The sequence below is a fragment of the Colletotrichum truncatum genome (assembly GCF_014235925.2).
Source record: "Colletotrichum truncatum strain CMES1059 chromosome Unknown Contig_0012, whole genome shotgun sequence".
NCBI classification, from domain to species: Eukaryota; Fungi; Ascomycota; class Sordariomycetes; order Glomerellales; family Glomerellaceae; genus Colletotrichum; species Colletotrichum truncatum.
This window is the reverse complement of record NW_027222409.1, coordinates 99,574-122,552: the sequence shown is the minus strand read 5'-3', so window position 1 is coordinate 122,552 and position 22,979 is coordinate 99,574. Positions and strand designations below refer to the sequence as shown.

General features: G+C 45.4%; 10 protein-coding genes across 10 annotated transcripts, besides 1 other annotated feature; 4 read left to right on the top strand and 6 right to left on the bottom strand.

Moving 5' to 3' along the window:
- Positions 1-693: 693 nt before the first annotated feature.
- Positions 694-1,338, bottom strand: CTRU02_214847 (uncharacterized protein; the record flags this gene model as incomplete). Its single annotated transcript, XM_036726639.1, has 2 exons — positions 694-965; positions 1,017-1,338. The coding sequence occupies 2 exons, from the start codon at positions 1,336-1,338 to the stop codon at positions 694-696; spliced, it is 594 nt and encodes a 197-aa protein (XP_036581826.1).
- Positions 1,339-2,253: 915 nt separating this feature from the next.
- Positions 2,254-3,291, bottom strand: CTRU02_214846 (uncharacterized protein; the record flags this gene model as incomplete). The annotated part of the gene is made up of 2 exons (XM_036726640.1): positions 2,254-2,993; positions 3,066-3,291. The coding sequence occupies 2 exons, from the start codon at positions 3,289-3,291 to the stop codon at positions 2,254-2,256; spliced, it is 966 nt and encodes a 321-aa protein (XP_036581827.1).
- Positions 3,292-5,669: 2,378 nt separating this feature from the next.
- Positions 5,670-6,914, bottom strand: CTRU02_214845 (UPF0255 protein; the record flags this gene model as incomplete). The annotated part of the gene is made up of 1 exon (XM_036726642.1): positions 5,670-6,914. One exon carries the CDS (start codon positions 6,912-6,914, stop codon positions 5,670-5,672), a length of 1,245 nt encoding a protein of 414 aa, XP_036581829.1.
- Positions 6,915-7,968: 1,054 nt separating this feature from the next.
- On the bottom strand, positions 7,969-9,528 carry CTRU02_214844 (uncharacterized protein; the record flags this gene model as incomplete). Its single annotated transcript, XM_036726643.1, has 1 exon — positions 7,969-9,528. One exon carries the CDS (start codon positions 9,526-9,528, stop codon positions 7,969-7,971), a length of 1,560 nt encoding a protein of 519 aa, XP_036581830.1.
- Positions 9,529-11,199: 1,671 nt separating this feature from the next.
- Positions 11,200-12,389, top strand: CTRU02_214843 (aldehyde reductase; the record flags this gene model as incomplete). Its single annotated transcript, XM_036726644.2, has 3 exons — positions 11,200-11,458; positions 11,527-11,868; positions 11,938-12,389. 3 exons carry the CDS (start codon positions 11,200-11,202, stop codon positions 12,387-12,389), a joined length of 1,053 nt encoding a protein of 350 aa, XP_036581831.2.
- A 170-nt stretch (positions 12,390-12,559) lies between these two features.
- Positions 12,560-12,661: a sequence feature (Protein overlapping with rRNA (CTRU02_214842, KAL0930022.1) was converted to a misc_feature.).
- Positions 12,662-14,594: 1,933 nt separating this feature from the next.
- Positions 14,595-15,000, top strand: CTRU02_214841 (uncharacterized protein; the record flags this gene model as incomplete). The annotated part of the gene is made up of 2 exons (XM_036726645.1): positions 14,595-14,724; positions 14,774-15,000. The coding sequence occupies 2 exons, from the start codon at positions 14,595-14,597 to the stop codon at positions 14,998-15,000; spliced, it is 357 nt and encodes a 118-aa protein (XP_036581832.1).
- A 1,792-nt stretch (positions 15,001-16,792) lies between these two features.
- On the top strand, positions 16,793-17,845 carry CTRU02_214840 (Zinc-regulated transporter 1; the record flags this gene model as incomplete). The annotated part of the gene is made up of 2 exons (XM_036726646.1): positions 16,793-16,926; positions 17,029-17,845. 2 exons carry the CDS (start codon positions 16,793-16,795, stop codon positions 17,843-17,845), a joined length of 951 nt encoding a protein of 316 aa, XP_036581833.1.
- A 910-nt stretch (positions 17,846-18,755) lies between these two features.
- CTRU02_214839 (uncharacterized protein) lies at positions 18,756-19,478 on the bottom strand (the record flags this gene model as incomplete). Its single annotated transcript, XM_036726647.1, has 1 exon — positions 18,756-19,478. The coding sequence occupies one exon, from the start codon at positions 19,476-19,478 to the stop codon at positions 18,756-18,758; it is 723 nt and encodes a 240-aa protein (XP_036581834.1).
- A 1,043-nt stretch (positions 19,479-20,521) lies between these two features.
- Positions 20,522-21,229, top strand: CTRU02_214838 (uncharacterized protein; the record flags this gene model as incomplete). The annotated part of the gene is made up of 1 exon (XM_036726648.1): positions 20,522-21,229. The coding sequence occupies one exon, from the start codon at positions 20,522-20,524 to the stop codon at positions 21,227-21,229; it is 708 nt and encodes a 235-aa protein (XP_036581835.1).
- Positions 21,230-21,911: 682 nt separating this feature from the next.
- Positions 21,912-22,291, bottom strand: CTRU02_214837 (uncharacterized protein; the record flags this gene model as incomplete). Its single annotated transcript, XM_036726649.1, has 2 exons — positions 21,912-22,157; positions 22,220-22,291. 2 exons carry the CDS (start codon positions 22,289-22,291, stop codon positions 21,912-21,914), a joined length of 318 nt encoding a protein of 105 aa, XP_036581836.1.
- Between the last annotated feature and the right edge of the window lie 688 nt (positions 22,292-22,979).

The window sequence follows — 22,979 nt, the reverse complement described above, 5'->3', positions numbered from 1 at the left end:
GGGCGGCATTAACATGTGAAATTGTACTGAGAGTATTCCGCTTTTTTAAAAATGCCACATTCACCGTGATAGAGCCTCCAGCCTCCTTACCGCAAGCTCTGAAGGCATTGGATCGAGTGCTAGTAGCTTTTATGTTAATCCTGGACGGTCCGACAAGGTAGCTTCAAGATTGGGAGCTACCTAGGTAGACTCAAGCTGTGGTCTCTAGTGTTCATCACACGTATTCACATGTTCTCTCTCACACTCAATCGCAATTACCAAGACAACAGACGGGTACAGACCGTTTAAAAACCTACCCTGGAAAGCTTCTGAGAGGAGCATGTTAGTCAGACTCCAAGTGCCCCGATTTCGGGTGCACGGCTTGCAGGGGCAGAAGCCCTGTAAAATGGAATTCCTAAAGGGGAAATATACAGCACATCATCAGCGTTATACACAGAGCATAGTACAGTAGTAATGTTATTCGCTTATTGTGTGCTGTAAATTACTCCTTTAGGAAATTCCATTACACGGGGTTTCCAATTACCGCCCCCCTTGCGAGCTGCACCGCCCCCGATCGCAACCCACAGGACTAAGCACGAATATCATTGAGCATTAAATTTTACAGAACTGAAATCGATACTATTCATAGTAATATAGCCATATTCTTGCCTTGATCAACATTGCTTTTCGCCTCGTCATATGAAATTGATCTTCCTAATCTTCATTGTTTACCTCATCCAAGCAAATACACATGGCGCATATGAGAGCCATATCGATGTTGGGAGCAACAGTGACTACATATGTTTGTTGACCGCCGAACATGTCGCGCAAGTTGTACTTGTTGCGACTAATTGTTGCTACCACCTGATCGGTGCTTTTATCAACAATGTCGGCCTGGGTAGACTTCCAGTTGCCCTTCATTTCAAGCGACTCGGCCTTGCCTGAAACCGGCGAAGTCAAAGTGGCTGTGGCCTTGGAACCAATAACTGTAGACACAATGAGCGGCTGTTAACCCATAAATGATGATACAAACTTACGGGCAAACCCGCTCTTGACCTCCATGAGCTTCTGGCCCTGGGGATCCACAGCCGCGTAGGTGGTATGCAAGTGCATGTGCTCCTTGACAATGTCGAATAGGTGGTTGCCTGACATGTCGTATACTGATTTTCGGCCAGAGAAAGACATGGCCTTGCCTTCCACGCGAAGAAGTGGCTGGCCGCTCATAAGTTTGATGTCGAAACTGTCGCCTGTTAAGGAAAACATTTTCTCTTTGAGGACAAGAGTCTCGCTCTGCCGGGCGGTGAAATGGGGGAAGATTGAAACAGCATTTGTAGCTGGAGCAAGTTGAAGGACCGCCATCTTGCTTGTCGTCAAGCTATTGTCCGTAATTGATATGCTCGGTGTAGTTTATTAAGAGCTGTTGAGTAGATGCGATGACAGTAAAAGAAAAAATTAAATAAGTAGTACCTTAACTAGCTCTGGCGTGTGGTAAACTGACAATGCTAATAGACCTAATAAAGACGAAAGATGTGACATTTGAGCTTACACTGGACCCACTTTACACTCGTTTAAAATACGAGACATTACTAAAGGTTCCCCGCCTTTCTCCTTCTGAGGGAAAAGTTGACTGCTAGGATGTTCCTAGTAGTTTTCTGCTCCTATTTGAGCGAAAGAATGTAAAGCGGCAGAAATTCTTCCCGAGCATTTGACCATATGCACTCACGGGTGTCATATTATTACCTGCTTAACGGTATTTTAGTTGGTCCTTTAAATTGAACATAGCGTCAAATCTTAAATCAATTACCTGTGCACAGCGGTTGTTTAAAACAATGTTTAATTCAATCTAGCCATCTTGTCGCTGTGCAATGTTGGTTAATTTAGAGTCATACAAGCGACTTCAGTATGCTTGGTCAGGTGGCTACTGTTAAAAGTTGTTCAATTTTGTTCTATGAGCCCCGGATCACCGAGCATTTTGCTACACGTTGGCAAGTATTGGTGCTTAGCTTCTTGCCAAGGCGAGGCCACGGATGGTGTCTTTATCGGTCAATTTTGTCCGTACTTAGAATGCTGTTTGGGAACTTGTGCTTTTATTGATTAGAATGTATAACAGGCCTATGAACTGCTGTGTGGCTGGCTAAACTTTCATCTAGTGAATTTTAAGTAGCTACTGCAAATGCAGGATTGACGAGAAGCAGTTTATTAACGGAATAGAAACTGGTAGTATGTCAAAGAGGAATATCGATGTGCCTTTCATTACTCATGAACAAGAGCTTCTCAGAAAACCAAACTAAAAATAGTAATTATGACAACGCCAAATCCCCACACCGTGTATGCTTTTAGGGCAGCGCTAGAAGGAACTGTTGTCGCGTTGACTCTCATGCAGAGGACGTTAGGTCTACTTATTTGACCATTCACAATATCAATCCAAGTGTTAAACATGATGAACTGAAGACCATGTGTGGCATTGCGATATGCCTCTGCAGCGTCAGAGCCATTAAGTATGCCGGAGGCTAGCTGGAAAAATCCATCTCCGCTAGAGATCGGCATTATTTCGTTCCGCAAGCTGCTGTTGTTAGGCTGCTGGTTTATGTCGAATGTCAAAAGCCCGAAATCCGTGTTCGTGCCGCCCAGGTTGGCCTGTGAAGCGTAGCCAAACGTGGCGTTGCACTCTGAGATATCGCTCCATAAAGTTTGGGGACCAGCACAGCGGTCTACACTTCTGAGGTTGTTACCGTCAACATTGAGTTTAGAGCGGCAGTCACTCCCTATGATTGCTTCACAGTCGGACATATCTGAGTTGCTTTCGTTGTACAAGTTTGTGACGTTTGGAGGAAAAACAAAGTTCGCTGCCATCGTGGTGATGCAGAAAGGGGATGTTGACCAATGCAGCGGCTGCGATAGATTACCGCCACCCGTCCAGGAAAAGTCGTATGTTGTGCTAACAAGATGCGGGTCGCTCACATCCGGGAACACGGACGCTAGACTTGGGAGTGCAATGTTTGTGATGTTTACACCTAGAAAGATATTTAGCAGTCGGGAATCGACTTGTTACAGCGGAGATCTGTGGTAAAGCATCGTGTACTCACGCCATGTCCATTCTAGTCGATCAAGTCGTGGAACATTCCCACGCGCCCATTGCCAAGGCTTCAAGGTGATAGAACGGGTAGCATTCGGGTTGCGTAAAGCGCTTCGATAATCTTCCAATGAACGATTGTCCCAGCGCGGCTCCGAGAGTCCTGCTCCTGTCACCCAGCGCTCCGTCCACTGGCCCAAGACTTGCGACACCAACAGGAATAAAAGAATTGTTTTCATCACGGGTATTTGCTGCGTCTGTAAGCTCCCTCTTCAAGGATGGGTGGGCTTCCCATTTGAGATTAGAGGTGGAGGTTGACTTTTATGTCCTTTACCAGTTCCATCAACATCTGTGTCAATAAGCGACTTCATGGTTTTTTCAAACAACCAACCAAATTGCATAATGGCTAAGCGCTTGTCTATTTTACCAGATGACATATCTGCTTTCATCGTCCCGTGGAAGTGCTGCGCCCGGTGCTTATGCGGGATGATCTCAACTACGTAAGCCTAGACGCTACACCGTAGGGCAAGCCGCTTGGCCCGTCCGGATCTGCACCTGGTTCAGCCCACTTCGGGAATTTCCTAATGCCCGGACCAACGGCCAATTTGACAACAAACTTGCCACTTTGGGCCTTATATCATGGGTCGCCCGACAAATTGGGATTCCTTTTTGTTGGCTCCAAGCTTGGCTGCGCTGTTTTGGTTTGTAGCAGTGATGGAAGACCTTTTGTGATCTCATCCGCCAAGTCACATAGTGGATCTCAACGCCCGAGACTAACCAGGGAGAGGCGACACCACAGCCCCCAACATACCACATACCACTCCGACATGACCTATTGACCGCATAAATCAAGCTGCTTTAAGAACCTGAAAGGAACTTTGGGTTACGCCAAGTTGCTGCGGCGCATTTTATGTATTATCTTTTGCTCAAAGTTCTCCATTTTATAAAGCACTGCTTTTCATCTACATATGCTCAACAGCCTGTCTCAAGCTCAACCCTTGACTCGCGTCCCCATTTTCATCAATCAGAAATCAAATCATCACCAATAATTAACACAGTCAAAAGATGCCTCTTGGATTTACCGACAGCCTCACGGCAACGACGTACAGCGTTGTGTCTACGGTCCTCATTGGCCTCGTCTTCCTGGTTATCTTGCCCTTTACTATACTTGCCCTGATTAAACTTAGGCGCCGGAGAGATCCGGCCAGGAAATTTGTGTCATGGCTCAAAGCCAGCTTCTTTTTATTCGCAATGTAAGCATCGAACAATCAGTGAGACTAGTTTGCGATCCAGGAATACGATACTAACCTCATTTCAGAACATTATGTTTATTATTCGTGCAAGGCGTCATGCTGACCTACGAAGCCTTTTCGGACGCCTCGCACTGGCACATCGTTCGGGGATCGTTCCATATTGGATTTCTTGCGGATTTCTTCAACGCAATCTCGGCAACAATGGTCATGGTGATGTTAATTGAATTTGGTCCAAGCATGCGTCTCGCATTCGAAGGCAAACCGGATACCTTGCAAAAGCCCCTACGATACGCCGCCTACATTCTTGCCTTTGTTATTGTGACCTTGGCCTTGGCCTTCTACGGCCTCTCCGCTGACTTCCAGGAGAATTACACAAACAAAATAGGTTCGATCTTTTCGACGGGGGAGGCGATTAGACGTGCTCTTACTATTTACAAATTGATAAGCGCAACGTCGATTCTTCTTTGGATTGCGTCGCTGATTATCATGGGAATGTCGATTTTCGTCTTAATGGAGAGGAGGGGAACGCCACTTGAGAGTGTAAGTTCTTTCAAACGCCTTTTCACAGCCACAACTAAAAGTCGTTACAGGCAGCGATTTCATATCTTTTCGCTGGCTTTTTCAATTTGCTGAGTTCAACGTGGTACTTCGCTTACGCTGTCCATTGGCTGTTGTACCCACGTGTCCAGGAATATTATGTGACGGTGTTGACAATCATTCTTGGGTGGTGGAGCCGTGCAGCGTTGCTAATCATTTACTATTTTGTGGCTGCAAAGAGTGCGACCAGGGGAGGTATTTGGTCTCATACTGGCAAAAACGACTACGGTCACATGCCCTAGAGTACATGAAAACTCCAATAAGTTGAAATGGGGTCAGGGTATTGATGTGAGCTTTATTGATTGAGATATACTCATTAGTTGTCGTTTTTTGTTATAGAAAACAAGCACACGGTTGCACAGCCGCTACCTACTCAGCGATCACACCAATTTTTTCATTATTGTTGGGGACAGTATTGCCGTGATTTTTGCATCGGTACAGAAAGGCAGAATTATTCTATGGCTGAGAAACTGTCTACGTCAAGGTTGACGCGTATGTTATCGCGGCGTTTTTGAGCGTCTCTAGAGTGGTTGTCTTTCGTGCGCCGTTCACCTTTGGTCTCATGTTTGCACCGTTCTGTAAGTTAGTAGAATATCGATTGACCGAGACAATGAATTTTCTAAGAAGATAAAGTTTTGCCAATAAAACCTGGCAGTCAGAGTCCCCTGGACCGTATTTCAGCTCGAACCATCTTCAAGAAATATCATATACTCATAGGGCCTATTCGTTACTTGTTCTTCACTAAGATATTCTATGGAATGTTACATCTACTTCCCAACCAAACGACGAATCCATTCAACGACGACGGCGTCTGCCTCTGGAGAGCCCATGTGTTCTCGTCCTTCAATGAGCCTTGCCACCTTAGGATTGCCATGCTTGAGTGGCAGTACACAATCCTCAATGGGGAAGATGCTATCCTCTACACCGTTAGTAAGCAACAGATGTGTAGAGGGCATATCAAGGATCTTGTTTTCCAGCAAGCTAAAACGACCTTGAGCGACCTCGACGAAATCCTCGACCGTTTCGTAGCCAAACTTGTATGCCATTGCTTCAGCCAAAGCAAAGGGGTATTCCATGTGATTAACGGCACGGAGCCAAGCTGGATCGAACATATGGTGACATCCGCCACCGTGGGCTGCTACTGCAAGCAGTCGGTCGGCATGAGTGTGTGCAATCCTAATGGCGTAGTATCCTCCCGTGCTTAGACCATGAACCACGATGCGGGAAGTGTCGAATCCCCGCTCACTTTTGACTTTCTCCATCCAGTCAAGCACACTGGACCACAGCCGGTCAGGTGAAGTAGGGTCGCTCCGTGCCGCAGGGCAGTCACCTGTGCCGGGAACTTCTGCGCTGACACAGGCGTACCCTAAACGGTTCCACATTGTGACTAATTCGGTGAGTTCTGTTCGGTAGGCGTCCAAGCCGCAAATGTAGAGAATGACAGGCCAGCCCGACTTGGGGCTCTCTCCCTTAGGTACACGCACGTAAACAGGTATAGTAGAGCTTTTGGACTCGCCAGCGACTTCAGAAGCATGTACGTGAGGGATGAAGACTTCTTCGTTTGGCGTTTCGAGGTACGGTGAAGCTGCCATGTAAGCAGCCTTGTTGAGCTGCCAGGCTTTATCGCAGAGCGGATAATCGACACGGTTGATTGGGAATCGAGCAAGTCGACAAACAGCCCCAGCGCGAAGGAACAAATCCCGGGCTTCAGTAGTTTTTCCAACTTCCTCCAAAGACTTAGCTTGGGAAATAAGAGATTCCGCAACGGGCAGAAAATGCTTGGCGTATTTGTCAGGATTGAAGAGGGCGGCGCAATCATCGCCGTTTTCCTTGATAAGCTTGTCGAAAAGTGGCTCGAAATCTTCAATTTTGCCATCCATAAAAGGATAGATGCCCAATTGGGCCGACGGCTTCCACTTCTTCTCCCACAGAGCGCTGATAGAACGATGATGCTCATGCGATATGGGGTTGTCTACTGACGCTTGAACATGGTATTGCGCAAGTTGGCTCATGGTTGTTGAATCAGAAAGTACACGAACTTGGGCGTAGAATTTGAATAAGCAATAACGTTGTCCGATTTATGAGGTCAAAGAATATATTAGGGCGGTGATGACCATTGATGATTTAAGGACTCAATGGGAACTGAATATATCGAATGATTTTGAAAAAGCCAGATACTTATATCATAGATAGACTTACTGCAAGTTGAGACGGTATGATGCCGTGGTCCGAGAACCGATGCCGAATCCTCCGGATGAATCGGCAAAGAGAGTTTCCTCTCGGACGGGCCTACATCAGACGCCGGAGCCGAGGATTGTTAAGCGGGTGTAATCTCTCAATGCTTAAAATGTTGAAAAACGTCATTGAAAAGTTGCTCAATTGGAGTAGCCAAGATAAAGCGGACTTGCATACAGCGAAGTGCTGTTAGAAAATAAGCTTTTCCATGTTGGCGGAAGTGAGTTTGTGGAATTAAATACCAACAGTTCGTATTGAACCAATAACCTCAGTCAATCATAATGGCCCAAAAAGCACGGTCTGGCTTTAAATGTTGCATCCCTAGCCTTTTATTGTTCTTGGCTCGCTAACGAATTGCATGTTAGCGAGTCTAAATTGCAGATATTCAAGTCTACCCACGGCTTTAGCGAGTGCACTAACTTAATCAAGTGCGGTTACTCACTGACAATATACACACAGCGCATTGTTGTTGCAGCCACCGATGTGATCTTCTGCAAGGACCTAGACTTCTTGAATTCCAATTTGCCTGCAAGGTGTCAAATTCAAGGTATAAAATAACCTTGTTGCCTTCTCACTTAGCTACAACCAGATTATCCGCCGCCTCATAATAAAGTAAGACGAGTGAGCAAGCCGGGCAAGATGGAATGTATTCACAATTCCGATTGTTCATGCAGCAAAACGGTAACTCAGGAATCTGTTACCAGAACAGCATTAGCATCAAGTCAAGTATTATAACTTTTGTTCATTTTGATCGTAGTAGGGGACCAAAAATCTATGTACCCTACATGGAACCACTTTGCGTCTCATTCCTTACCGGACCAGATGTCGACTTCAATGCCAAAACGGACAGGCAATGCATAACTCTCTGCTCCATGTTATTCGGGGGAGGGGTTCTTGTAGCTCTTTTTTCACATCTGGTTCTCGAAGGTCTTCAGTCTTTCTATGACCAAAAGACTTCGCACGCTGCCTGTCATGCCATGTCTGCGATCGACGCTGGCGTCTTGCGCGTTTGAGATCTGAGAACCATGTGTTATTGAACTCTTGGCCGTTTAACTGTTCTTGTTCGAACTCTTTTGTTGTTGGAAGATGCGGCTTCGCGTTAGACGATGGGTAGAGTCTACTATCCTCAAAAAATACCCAGGCTCGTTGTCGGTACATTGTTTTGTGTATTTGGGAGAACTCCGAAATCCCAGAGTAAATTACTCGATACAAAGCGGGCTCTGGGTCTTCCACTTCCTCCATGCTTCCTTCTATAAAGTCGTCATTCTTTAGAGTGAAATTTACGTAACTCTCTTCTTCTGAGTCACTTTCCACGTCAAAATTGTAGCTTTCCGTATAATCATCTTCCTCAACGTACCATCCTTGAATGCTGGTTCCATACATAGGATGGTATTCGGACCATGTGAAATAAAACTCTGATTCATTCCCTGGGCGTTTACACTGGAGCCACTGGTCGAGCTGTAACCGCCTAGAAGACCCGGCTGTGGCATATCGGATAAGTATGGTGACGAGATCCAAGCCAAATCCAGCTAGGCGTGATGCAATTGGAAGGATGTCACAGTCCCAGCCGAAATCAGAGACATAGTCGTTAGGGTTGACGCAAAGGTTGTCTGGGTATAGCAGACCGGGATTAAGAGTCGGAGAAGGATCCAGAATATTTTCTGGCAACCAGCTGTCGCTAACCTGAGCGAAGATAGCCCCGTAAAGGGACTCTACATATGTTTGTACGCAAATAATGCCCTCTCGGTCTATTCGGTTGAAACATTTGCCTTTGTACTGGTGTAGTTTCATTTTCCATGGCCCTTTAATTTTCAATTGTTGTCGATTAATCAGCGATATCAGTTGATAGCGAAAAAAAGCTCTCAATAGTCGTCTTCTTTCCAGCCACGTAAGGTTAGCTGCGTCGAATCTGGCACTGCCTTTGAGTTTCTGGCCCTTGAATATCAACTGTCCACTGATCGATGATAAATCAGGAAGACAAACATACTCCCGAGGCGGGAAGACGGCAATAGCCTTGGTTATGTAGTCTTCAATGAAGAGTATGAGTCGCCCATGTAGTTTGTGGAGTTTGCCGATTAATCGATCATTGTGTTTGCGTAATGGATTTGGGAGCTTTTGTGCTGCCCAAGAGCGACAGAGGCGGAGAGGCGAAATCTCCAACTCGCCTGACTCAAGTTGTGAAGGAAAAAGAACGATCGCAATGGCATCTTGAACCATCTCATCATCGAGGTCTAAGGCAAGCACCTTCCGGGAGATCGTATGTTTTGATTTGATGTACTGTTGAAGCATCACAGGCGAAGCTTGGATGAACTGCAGATTAGTACGTCTGGAACGGATCTGTACCATGATCTCTACCTGGAGCTCTGCTGGCAGCTTGCTGAAAGAATCCATCTTGGTAGATTTTCTTGCCGTCGGGGCTGAGACTGTAATCTCGCAAATCCTGAGTGGAGTTGTGTTGAGTTGTGGTAATTCGAGATGGTGATGGGTTAATACGCTGGACAAGTAAGTTGTTGGTGCAGTTTGGTCAATCAGTCGCGTCACCTGGATGGACTCAGGTATTAACCACTGTCTGTGAGATGAAATTTAAATTCCCAGCTTCGTCTTGAACCGGAGGGGGTATTTGACTGGCTTGATGTAAAGTAATGCTCTCGTTTCGGAGAAAGCTGCCCTCAAGGTTCCATTGAAAATGGAATCGGTGTTTGAGTTCAATGACAGTGAGCTAACCACGAACAATGGATGACGGATGCGGATTCTGGTGCCTTTTGGTGGGGTATCCAGGCTCAATTGATTAAATCACGATGGCATGAGATTTGACTTTGATGAAGGAGGATCGGAAATACCGAAGCCCTGATATTTGCGTTGGGGAACGTTGTGGTCAAGGCAATAGTTGGTTACGTTTTACGTGTGACATATCCCATTATCCCATTCAATGAGAACCACAAGCGAGGGTTCGTGTAGCGAAATTGATTTGAAAAAGTCGACGAGAACGTATCGTAGGTTGGATGGCTGGTTACTCCTGCTGGATGCGTTACACCGGTGACTTTAAAACACGTGGCTTTCAGGCAGATGTTCAATAATGAGGCCATTGCGACAAACAATGTGTCTTCAAGATAATCATGACTTCTGAAATGTCAGCGGTTTGGCCTTTTGGTTCGCTTGTGCCCTTGGTTGACCATGAAAGCAATGTTTATGCCGGTTCCACTGCATCATTTATAGCATATGATATAATCCATAACAAAATCATAATGATAACTGTGCACGTCTAATTTGTTTTCTCATGTGCCCTTACAAAGCCTGTGTGCCGCCTACTTTTCTTCCAATGACACTGGCCAAGCACGCATTCGTGACAGTTCATTTGGCCAACACTCCCACAAGTTTCCTCCCCACGATATTCGCTGGTGTTCGCTATTAGATATTCCGACATCGTAGCAAGCATCAAAGATCGATCCAATTTGGTCAAGATTCGGGAGAGTTGTGCAGGAACTATATTACCTTCAGAAGCACGATAAATTCAGGGTAAGTTGTCTGGTCAGTTGATGAGACCTGGGCAGCACAAATGCTGTGATAGAGTTTGGTGGCAAGTAACAGGATGCTTTGCTGCATGTCTTGAACTTGTAAACGTTGTGTAAGCTAATAAAAGTCTGAGACCTTGAACGGCGTGACTCATCTAGAATTTGCTTCCGCCCGGAGTTACCTTAAAGCCGCGATAATGTCAGCATGCAACCAACCGACTCTTAGACTTGCAACTTTCGGCATAGTGAAATTCTGATTGGCGGACTGACGTCAACCTGGCCGCAGTGACACTCCCTAATTTTCAATGGTCTGGTGCAATTAACAATCATCACCCCACGTTCGAACAGCAACCCTGCTCAAACTAAGGTAGTAAAACTTCCAACATGTGGGGTAGATCGTGTCCTCACAACCGAAAGCTTGCTACATAAAGCGGTGGTATCGACTACAAGTAGTTCAATTGTCTTTCCAAAATCAATTCGAAAAACTTCTTTACTAAAAGTGTGATAAATTTTACCTTTTGCCTCTCAAAAATACTCCGAGCTAGTCATAATGACAATCCCTGGCATCCCAAATCCCGCTGTCCCTTACGGTAGCTTGATCGTCATCTCTGGCGCCAGTGGCTTTATCGGTTCCCATGTCGCAGATCAGGCGCTTGCAGCTGGCTACAAGGTCCGCGGTACAACACGAGATGTGCAGAAAAACCAGTGGATAGAAACTCTATTCAACCAGAAGTACGGCAAGGACAGCTTCGAGTTGGTTGCGGTACCCGACATGGAAGTCAAGGGCGCCTTTGACAAGGCTGTTGAGGGTAATTATCTGCTTTTCACCTCTGATTTGTATTTCTCTCTCTACTTGAGCAACTGCTGATGGGAAAAGGCGCCGCTGGCTTCGTCCACGTGGCAAATGACATGCAAGGCTCCCGGGATCCTAAGATTGCGATCCCTAGAGCAGTTGAAGGTGTACTCAACGCCCTGAAATCATCAGCCCAAGCCGGCCTGAAGCGTTTCGTTTTCACTTCATCTTCTTTCGCGGTGACGCAGCCGAAGCCGGGAAAGGTCTTCACGCTCACTAAAGACAGCTACAATGATGAGGCTGTCGAACGCGTCAGACAATCCACCTACGACGGAGAAACAGTGTATTCCGCTAGCAAAGTGGAGTCGGAGCGCGCTATCTCAAAGTGGGTCAAAGAGAACAATTGTTCCTTGGTCGTCAACACGGGTGAGTATTTTTCATGTTCAACATATAGTAAACATCCGCATTGCGCTTTTTCCAACTGATTTTATAAAGTCCAACCTAACGCCAACATCGGTCCTTTAATAAATGCCGCTAAGCAAGGCTACCCGACATCGGCCCGCTGGGTGAAGAAACTCTGGGACCACGACTATGAATCCCTGAAGGATACACCTCCTCAACACTTCATTAACGTGCAGGATGACGCACGCTTACACATAATCGGGTTGGCTCATCCCTCCGTGCAGAATGAACGTATCTTCGCCATTGCTGGGCCGGTCAACCTTCAGGACATTGTCAGTATTTTACGAAAGTTGTACCCACAAAAGAAATGGGAAGATTTTCCAAACAACGACAAGGACCTTAGTACCTTTGAGCCAATTAAGAGGGCCGAAGCTTTATTGAAGGAGTCCTATGGTGCTGGGTTCATTGGGCTTGAGGATAGTGTAAGAGGAAACGCAGCAGATCTGGCTGCGGAGGAAGGTTTAGTAACTCCCTCATGTTACTAGCGCTATGATGTTATTCATCGAGGGTATCTATCACAGGACATGTTGAGATCACTGCATCAACAAAGCAGCTAGAATAAACTTTTCGATGGACACAAAAAGGCTTTGCACCCAAGTATAGCTTTAATAATGCTTTTATTAGAGTGGGATGACTTGCATAGTTATTTTCAACTCTAGAACCTTTGCAAAGAACCATTAACAAGTGTTATTTTCACCACAAAAGGCACATACGACCATACCCACTGGAGAACTCGGGATCCCGTCCGCTCTCCCATAGATAAGCCAGTGAGGGCCGGATTAGTAGTTGGGTCGGTGACGACCAGCGAATACCTGGTGTTGTATGTTTTTCTATAACTTGTTTTTTGTTTGACCAGTAGGTTGGCACATCGCAGGTTTGAAAGGTATTTCAGTCACAATATGACCTGGTAGCAGGTCAACAGCTTCATTTTTGGCTTGCGCAAGCCGGCGCTCAATGTCATATGATGATGGCTGGGAATCATGATGCGGTATCCATTTATTGCGTGTTGAAAACCTCGGCTGACTTGAACTGTCGTGTATCAACAGTCCAAATCTTCCCCAGTTGGAGGTTAGAATCAATCAATACACTCTAGCCACCGAAACGACATTCCGTACGCGCCCTAATATCCCTCAGAGATGATGATTCCGCCCACTTCAATTGCAAGCGCTGTAAGGATCTCCCTCGCCACACTTGCAAGCGCAACCACCACAGGCAAACTCGCAGTACCAGTACTGAGTTGGGGACTGCCAGTGAGCACCACACTGTCCCGAACACACAATGGCGGTGGCAGATGTGGCAAGCATGCCGATTACAAGGCTGGCGATAGCAATGCCCTTCATGTTGAAGTCGAGTGGTCTATAAAAGTTAGCGCTACTGGATGCATCAACCAATTCAAGCTTGTTTCTTACTTGAGGAGGGTTTGATTTTAAACACGCCTTCGTATAGAGGCATATAGATTGGGTTCTTGGACTGAATTGCACGTTCTTTGTGTGAGTATTTATAAAAAAACAAACGAGAGGTATCTTGGCACGAGTCCATCTGTGAGTAGACTGTCAGAAGAACATTTCGAAGGATCGTAAAGGATTGCACACCCTATGTAACTAAGTCTGCAGTAAGAAATAAAAAGTTGTCGGTAAAACCCAATCGCAAATGCCTACTATGTTACCTTCCCCTTCCAGTATTCCCATACCAAGCGTTTTAAATGTTACTGGAGGAAAAAAAGCAAGTTCGCTTCTTGTTGCACACCATCGTCATCCGTTCGTGGCTGGAGAACCGGAATTCTCTTCCCCATTGGTCTTTTTGAAATTCACTCGCTGCATCTAGTGGGACTATACGACGTTGTTATCACAGACAAGTCAAATTTTTTCACAAAAGAAGTTAAGCACCGTGTAGCAATAAATTATTATTCACTGTTATGACTACCACAACTTGTCAGTTTGAGGCATGCAGGTAAAGTGCTAAACAGGAGGTGACAAGGCGTAACCTTGTGAACTGAGATCTTTATCTCATGCCATATTCGTTGGCTCTTCCTTGCACATAATATTTAGGTTCTCCAAGTGCCAGCCGGCATTTTACTCTAGCCAATCACCAGGGTCTGTTAGGCGTTCTGGGTAGCTACGAAACCGATATTCTCCCAGGAGGAAGGTCTGACTGCACATCTTTACTCGACTTCTTGATTTTACCGGAGTTGTGTTCTCACTAATCATGAGTTAAGCATCTGCACGAATTTTTCTTAAAGCGGCTGCAGTCTGAAATGCGGCTATAATAGTGTCTAATTGGTTTGTTTGGATTATCGAATTGGTGTGCTCGGACTATAGATTTCTTACGCCTCTCTTGGCGGAAGCGGGGGTAGTATTGGCTTTATCAAGGATTGCACTCCATCAGACACCGAAGCATACTCTAACTCGCGAATATCAGTGGCTGATCCGTGGGTTGGTCAATTAGGGAATTACTCCTTTCATCAGGAAGGTGATGGGCTCGAAGAGGGTTTCAATGCCTACGACATTGGTTATTTAGAAAGAGAACTGCATTTATCTTGATTGGAGTCCCCTTAATATAAATACTTACCCCGACCCTCTACAGATTTCCCTATCTTTCAAATTGAACTACATCAAAGGTAGTTCGCCTCATCTTACATCGAGAACTTATATCTTTTCTTCATCCCTTATTAAATACTGATCCTGCCCAACATGCAACTTACCGTCTTCGTCACCGCCCTGCTTGCCTCTGTCGCTTCGGCCAGAACCTTCGTGTTGTACGAACACGCCAACTACGGTGGTGCATGGAGCACCGAAAACCGTGGCAACGATGGCACCTGCTGTACGTTGAAGATTCTCACATTCAAAAGTATACCGTTAATAGGGCATAGGGAATCTTAACGGCAAGGGCGACAAGACCAGCTCTGTTGGCGGTGACTCCGGATGCACCACCTTTTACCGGCAAGTATATTACTTAAACTCATTTGCTTTTTATATTACTGACGCTATGAACAGGGAGCGGGACTGTCAAGGTGCACAATGGCAGAACCGTGGCAGCGCGAGGACGGTTCCCGACTTCCTCAATGACCACATTTGGTCATTCCGCAACCAGTGTTAATGCAATTCTTGTTTATGGCAACGTTGCTCTCGATACAAGCTTCCTAGACTGTGACTAAAAAACTGGGACGTCGTCCTAGCTCTCGTATTCAAACTGGCATCTGTCACTCATTCGTGCACTTGCGTGGGCTTTTTGAAGTTTTACACAGTATTATGGGAGTCTACAACCAGTTTGTGTTGCTGAAAGTTTTGAGGGCTTGCAAAAACTACTTAGTTTATTGCAATTAGACAAGGATAAAGAGCAACCGTGTTTAGTGAATATAACTATTCATTGGTCAAGATACAGCTTACCCTCTGAATGCTATCCATTTTGTGCTTAACGTCGCTCAACATGCCAACATTGTGGAAAACTTAATTTGAATGCGTATTTAATTACAAACTCATGAACCAATTACTGCAGTGATTCTTTTACATGAGGTAGTGTATGAGCGGTAAGATGCGATACACGTTCGCAAGTGTGAACGAAGTAGAAAATATCACCTATTGTAGTTCGTCCGTAATATCTCGAACAGTCGTTAGATCTAGTATGTAGGCGAGTGGAGATGACCGACCAGACTTGGCTTTGCCTTGCTCGTCGGTGAATGTCATAAGCTGTCTTTCCTGTCACTGAAAATTGTCAATTGGCTGCCTTGGGGTGCACCTACTGCACCGAGGATGGGATGATCGACTGGTGATACTTGGCGTTGAACAGTGGCTAAAACGATTTACGAAGTACTTTATTACCGACTAAAACATTTTTCCCGAGAGAGTATCTTTACGGCAAGATTACACAAATAGATATATTGCAAATCTGCAAAGTTTTTTTTACTTCAGGAATGGGTGGAACTCCACTTTCAAAGCTGACCGCCATAGAATAAGCAATGCCAAGCAAGTCTCATGCCGAGTATGATGACAAAACATGACATATATGCCCCTTAAACTGGATCTGAATATGCTTATTGATGTCTTTGAAAAGTAGATCCATCAAACCTTTCACACGTCTTTTGAAAAAGGTGGATTCTGTTATAGATAAGCATGTTTAGATAAATGTTCTGTGGACTGGATACAATATTGATCGTGATGAATGAGACTATTGAGAGGGGCTGGCAGAGTGGCCTTCAGTGATTGAATAGTTACCCGAACGCCTTTCAACTGCCTGAGTGGAGATGTAAAAAGTACAGCCATTAGGTGCCGCAAAAAGTCTTCCTACTTTCGTTGAACTGGTGAAATCCAAGGGCAAAGATTAGTGACGCAATTTTCGTAGTACGCAAAGCAGCCTTTCAAACTGCCTCATCGTACCTTTTCCTTGTTTGACATGAGTAGTCTTTAGTGGAACTGGCTTTTACACACCCTTAAGCCAATTAGGAGTTTCTTATTTCCAAGATTCCAGGGTACGAATACAAACCATGTCCTTAGCTTCTTACCTTGGCACAAACTTATCGTTGCCGCTCTCCGATCATTAGCCAATGTCACCCACATATTCTTAATCGCTCCACTTGTGGCTGGCAGACGTCAATACGGCCAACGGCATATCGGCACATCCTCCGCAAAGAGCCTCAAACAACGGATGGACCGGCTCCTGCCCCACTCGGATAGTGATGCCGTAGAAGTCCATTTACGAGGCTCAACACCATCAAGGTTCTTGTACTGGCTTAGATAAATAGATGTAGTAACAAGCATTTGATCAAACCTAGCACATAATTCGACTCGTCCATAACATCGCCTTCAACTATTACACCAGCGTCAGCTCGCACAGGCTGCTTTTTATCGCCTCTTTCTTTGCATGAAAAAAGGTTTTAGCCAAACTTAGAAAAATGGTGTCAAAAATCGGCCCTGTTGTTGATCTGACCAAGGTCGACAAGTCGGAAGTCCTTTGTTATTACGCTATAAAGGACAACGACTATAGCGGTCACATGGGAGCACGAGTCTCGTCCATCTTTGTCATCTTGTTTGTCTCATCGGCATTCACCGTCTTTCCCCTCGTAGCAAAGAGGGTTAGAATATAGAGAATCCCCAAATCAGTCTACACATTTGCACGCTTCTTTGGTAGTGGAGTCATCATCGCCACTGCCTTCATACACCTGCTCGACCCGGCTTACAAACGCATCGGACCCGGAACGTGTGTTGGCGAGTCCGGAAATTGGGGTAGCTATTCATGGTGTGCAGCTATCGTTCTTGCTGCTGTACTTGGTATCTTCACACTTGATCTCGTAGCAGAGGTTTACGTTGAGAGGAGATTTGGACATGTGAAAGATACGAATGCAGCAGAGGTAATGATAGACGCAGGCCATCAAAGCAACATCCAGTCCTCTGAGTTTCTGAATCGCTCGGTCGAGCCGAAAGATGTAGTCGACCACGAGTTGGCCTCCACGGAAGATTCTGTGCGTATCAAACAGTTATTCTGGCAACAAATTACGGCATTTTTGATTCTCGAGTTTGGGATCATCGTCCATTCCGTCATCATCGGCCTGAACTTGGGGGTCACTGGCTCAGAATTTGCTACTCTGTACCCTGTTCTCGTGTTCCATCAGTCCTTCGAGGGTTTGGGTATCGGCGCCCGCATGTCGGCCATTCCCTTTGGTAAACGGACCTGGCTCCCTTGGATTCTTTGCGCAGCCTACGGACTGACAACACCAGTGTCAATTGCTATTGGCCTCGGTTTGCGTCACACTTATACACCCAAGTCAAAGACCGCGTTGATTGTCCAGGGCGTTCTCAACGCTGTGTCAGCTGGCTTGTTGATCTACAGTGCTTTGGTGGAACTATTAGCAAGAGACTTCTTTTCGACCCTAATCGTACTACACGTCGATCAGGTCTTGCTTACATGTTCTTCTGCATGCTGCTTGGTGCTGGAATTATGGCACTGATAGGTTATTGGGCCTAATATCAACAGGAGGTTCTGACCAGGCTATAAGACTTCAGAAGCAATAATTAGAGGCGTGTCCGAAAAGATGATCTAGAAATAAGACATTCTTAATTGAAGTATCGAAACTCTTGTCCAGCCCCTAGACCATTTTAATAATCTCCATCAACCTGCAAAAGATTCATCTTAATAAGGTAAGTGTACAGGAGTTCCGAGGCAACGGCATGTTCCACAAACAGGCTGTTCTGAGTCCATCCGGTTATGTCCAGATCGTCCGTTGAATGTACGATATTATATTGCTAACATTCCGGGAAATTACAGCCAGGTAGAAGTCCGAAGGGGACACTATTCATCTCGAGCCTGCCCATTGGACTGCTCCTACTAGTAGTAGTTTGCACAAATCTACGTGAAAATCAATGTGCAATTGAATTAGCTTAAGCTTCGCGCAAACTAGGATGGCGGATGTCATAATACGTCTTGGTGATAGTAGTGGTATCTAATAAGTTTTGTCTTTAACTTGTTACACCGGGAAGTTGAGAGCATGTCTGAAACACAAATAGCAAATACTCTACAAGGCAATTGTTTGGGATGCTTTGCCCATATGGGCTCAGCAAGCCTCAACAGAAGAGCCGGATTACCTTAGCAAAGATGCAGGACATGGGCGTCAGCTTCTATGGAGCCTTCAGGGTGTATTAAAAGTCATGCCACGACTTAAAAGCCTTCGTTATTGTCACTAGTTACCAGACATTTCAATACACGAGCATGAGTCCTAGGAGCCTTTATTTCACCATCGTTGCGCAATATATCCAGCTTCTGGAGTAAAATCTGTAATAAGAACACATAGAGAAAAAATGTTTGATGAATTGTGGAGTTATTGGATCTTTGCTGCCTCCTAAGCTGTTGTCAGATCCAGCCTACCAAGCACCGTGTCTCTTGAAGTAAGCCGGTAATTTGGGCGCTCTCAACAAATGACAGGCTCCAACACCGGGCCAAAACTTAATATAAGGCTTGGTCCTCCACTTGCTTTTGTCATTCGGGACTACGACATCCTCACTGCAGTGCACAACATGACTCCAGGAAACAGCCATGCCGGGTACTAGAACCTCTGGAGTTTCCGGGCTCAACGTTGCGGCGGCTTGTGTGAGTACCTTCCACGCATTAAGACAATGCCCCTTGTGGTGGTTGACGCGATCATATGCTTCCCCGAACTCGCCCGACAAGATGTAAGAAAGATTTAGTGGGTGATTTTTCTCCTTGTCCCGGTATATCTGATGCACGGGATTGCGGATAAACTCGTCTGCGATGTCTTCGGCACTGCAGTACGGCTGGGTCCAGTAAAGAAGACCAGGGTCGTACACGCAGCCAGCAGCCTTGGCTTCCTTGACTGACTTGCCGCACTTGGAGATCCTAGCGATGTCGTCCCTGCGTTGAGCGTAGGTCTCTTCTAATGATGGCGTGGAGGGGTTCCATAGCAAAAGAATAGTAGTAGCCAGAAGAAAGCCGGTGATAAAAGCCGCAAAGTCTTGTGCTGCGATCTGGAACCTGGCGACGCTGCTAAAGCGACTCGTTTCCTGCACACTTGACGTTGATTCAAGATCATCGCTGTCTAGAGGTTCATAACTGGATACTGAAATCATTCTGATGAAAAAAGTAATGAGACTAATTATGTATGGCTGAAACAGGCGTTATGATCAAAAACCATCTAGCGCAGTGTATAGACATTTGTTGGAGTAAGTAGAAGCGGAGAGAGAGAGGAGAGTCAGCAAGATAAGCACAACCAGAGGGCTGGCACAGGCCATGCTGGATACAACAGTATGTATGATAAGACATGTACTATGCTTATATTGATCGATAAGTAATAGGAAATTGCCCTTTAATAATATCATGTTCTTTCCAATAGGTAGCCATGCCGTTTTCAAACGAACACCTTGTCCAATAATTGACTACCTTTCCAAGTCAACGATTGAGATTTTATAGGATAGGGCTTTGCTCCTGTCATGTATCCCATTTCTTGGCTTCTGAATTTCACTTCTTTCCATGCCACTTCTGCCAACACATTTGGGTCCTACCGCTTTAGCTATCATCTCACGAGACGGGGAACCTAATTAGATCGGCGCTAGTCCAATGCATGACGTTGAACATCTAGCGAATTCTGTTCCATCTTAAACCCGGTCTCAAGCTATTTGGTGTTTCACCCCGCGGGAAACGTATTTGCTTGATGTTCGAATCCCGCGAGAGTTTTGACGACTCAGTTTGAAAGTAAATGACACGAATTTGTCGCATGCAGCGATTAACCCAGTTCCTTACATTGTGATCTACGAAACGTCTAAAAGTGGTTCGTAGTTGTCAGGTGCCACATTCCCCCGTAACCTTTCTCCACACCACCACACTGTCTTTTTAGAGTTAAAGACTAAATTCAAACAGCCGGTTGTCGAGAGTGCTATTGCCAAGAAGGAGGGGTGCGTATATTCAATCTACCACTCGCACCGTGTTCTACGAACCCGGACAGCATATGCAACTGAGTGCTTATCTCGACCCTGAAACCTATTATTGCAGTATGATTTATCATGGATCCGTCTGTATATGGTCATTCTTTCCTACTTAACTCTGTTCCTCGCGAATCGACCTTGGAATCTGTTTTCGATTCAGTTCAATCACAAACAATTGCTCGCTATTCGCAATGTCTTCTTATCTTAATACTCTGTGGTTGAACAGGAAGCCAACTTCAACAAATTGTTATTTTCATCACACTCAACACCTTTGCGTATATTTCGCCGCTGGTCTCATAGCTGCATTAGCTGGCCAGGTCATCGGGTTGAAAATACTTGGCCATAGCTTTGCTGCCGGACTTGAACGGCCCTCACCCTTTGGCGATCGCGATTGGATAAAAGATAACGCACTTTCTTATCAATATCCATGTGGTCAAGATAGCAATGCAGCAATAAGACTAGGATGCGTTTTCGAACTAGCCACAGGAACCTGGCAGCCTCCTGAATGCACACACCAGCAGCAAGAGGAAAAGTTTCGCCAGATTCGCAACTGGAAATTTTTCGCATATAAAAACTCAACTTTTGATAACATGCATGTTGCAATCAATGGCATTCATGACCGTAATAACTTATACGAGGTAGCACTTGATCAGGTGCAGTTTCTTGGTTCAACCGTTCAGATTTGGACAACTTGGGAATTCCACCTGTATCGATGCGCGTGGCTTTGGAGAAGGGACGTGCTAGTTGCGAACGGCAATGTCACAGGTCATTTGGGTGGGCGACAGCATTGTGTAGATGAGGCTTTAATGAAGGAGGACAGGTATGCTCTCGATGACGTGGTAGCTGGATATCGTGTGAGGTTTTTGAGCTGTTCAGCACCACCTCAATTCATTGTCTAGTTGTCAAATAAGAAGGTCTCAATTTAATTAAGCTCCTATTTACTTGTGGCGATTTAGTTTTCAGGAGCTCGCTTTGTGTCAACGGACTTGTGCTGATCGTTAGAGAAAAGCGTCGCATTTTCTAGACCATCTTGATGGAATTCGGGGTATATTAGACTACTTGATCTGCTCAGATAAGAGAAATTTCAGCCATTTTGTAATTGCCCTGCAACTAAACCTAGCCAAACACAACACACTACCAAAATGTTTGTTGCTGTTGTCCTGATAGAAATCACAACCATAAATTGTCACTCAGTATTGGCCTCTGTCATTTGCAAAAAGCGGTAAACTTTGCGTGTATTACTAAATTACCGACTGTGAAGTTTCATGGAGGTGTTACCTTTGTCCAAGACAAGTATCAAGGCAGCAAAACATGCGAAGAAGGTCCAGGTTAAGATCGAATCAAGTAAAGGTGAATTGTATGAAGTAACTTCGATGCGACAAACTTCACTTCTCAAAAGAAATTTGTAACGAAATGCGAACATTGAATTCTTGCTCTATCTCTGAGTGTACATTGATGCCATTGTTTGCAGCACTACTTTTTGATACGCCGTGGAAAACTATGATAAGATGGAGCACAATTCTAAGCCAGCCATATGATGTCTTGTTCCAAATTCTGTATGGCTAGCTCCGAATCCGTTGACTACTGGTCAATCTTGCCACCAGCAGCTGGGTCGTCAGTGAAGATATAGTCGGTCGACACTTCACCTCCGTCTCTCTTCTTCTTCTGGTCCACCTTGCCGCCGCCATCTGGGTCGTCAGTGAAGATGTAGTCGGTCGACACTTCACCTCCGTCTCGCTTCTTCTTTTGGTCAACCTTGCCACCGCCAGCTGGGTCGTCAGTGAAGATGTAGTCTGTCGACACTTCACCGCCTTCACGTTTTAACATCTTTGTTCAATAAGTTAGCTCTTCGATGATATGTGGTTCGAAGGAATCTACAAGACTCTTACATTCGCGCCATGTAACATGGGAATTGCAGAAACAGTTGCTGCAAATACAGTGGTGTAAAGAAAGAGCTTCATTGTGGCAAGTGTAATTGGAGTAGTGAAAACAACAATTTCAAGTGCTTTGGATGGTATGATCAAGGGAATTGATCAGGCCAGGCGTTGAAATATGTATAGGTTTGAATCACAGATATCATCTTAATGATTGTTACGATGACTGAACCCTTGATGGCATCTTCAACCTTGGTTTCACCTCTCTTACCCTGGTTCCATTGATGGAGCCCAATTTGAGTCAAGAACGGGCCTCTCTTCCGTATTCTCAAGTCGCTTAGTATAAACTTTCTAAAAAGATGAAATCATCTTGGATAAACTTTTCCATACATCATCACTGTTCCGAAACCCTTCGTAAGGGGACTTATTGACTCATGTGTTGAGATACCCTGTAAATCCTGGACTAGCCCGCCGAAAATACACCGGTGTTTACATCGAACCCGATACATGGCCTGCACAGTGCCGCGATCGACCGGCCCACAGCTAGGCTTACAGAGCAAACAATGGCGGCTGTGGCATCTTCAACCTTGGTTTCACCTCTCTTACCCTGGTTCCATTGATAGAGCCCAATTTGAGTCAAGAACGGGCCTCTCTTCCGTATTCTCAAGTCGCTTAGTATAAACTTTCTAAAAAGATGAAATCATCTTGGATAAACTTTTCCATACATCATCACTGTTCCGAAACCCTTCGTAAGGGGACTTATTGACTCATGTGT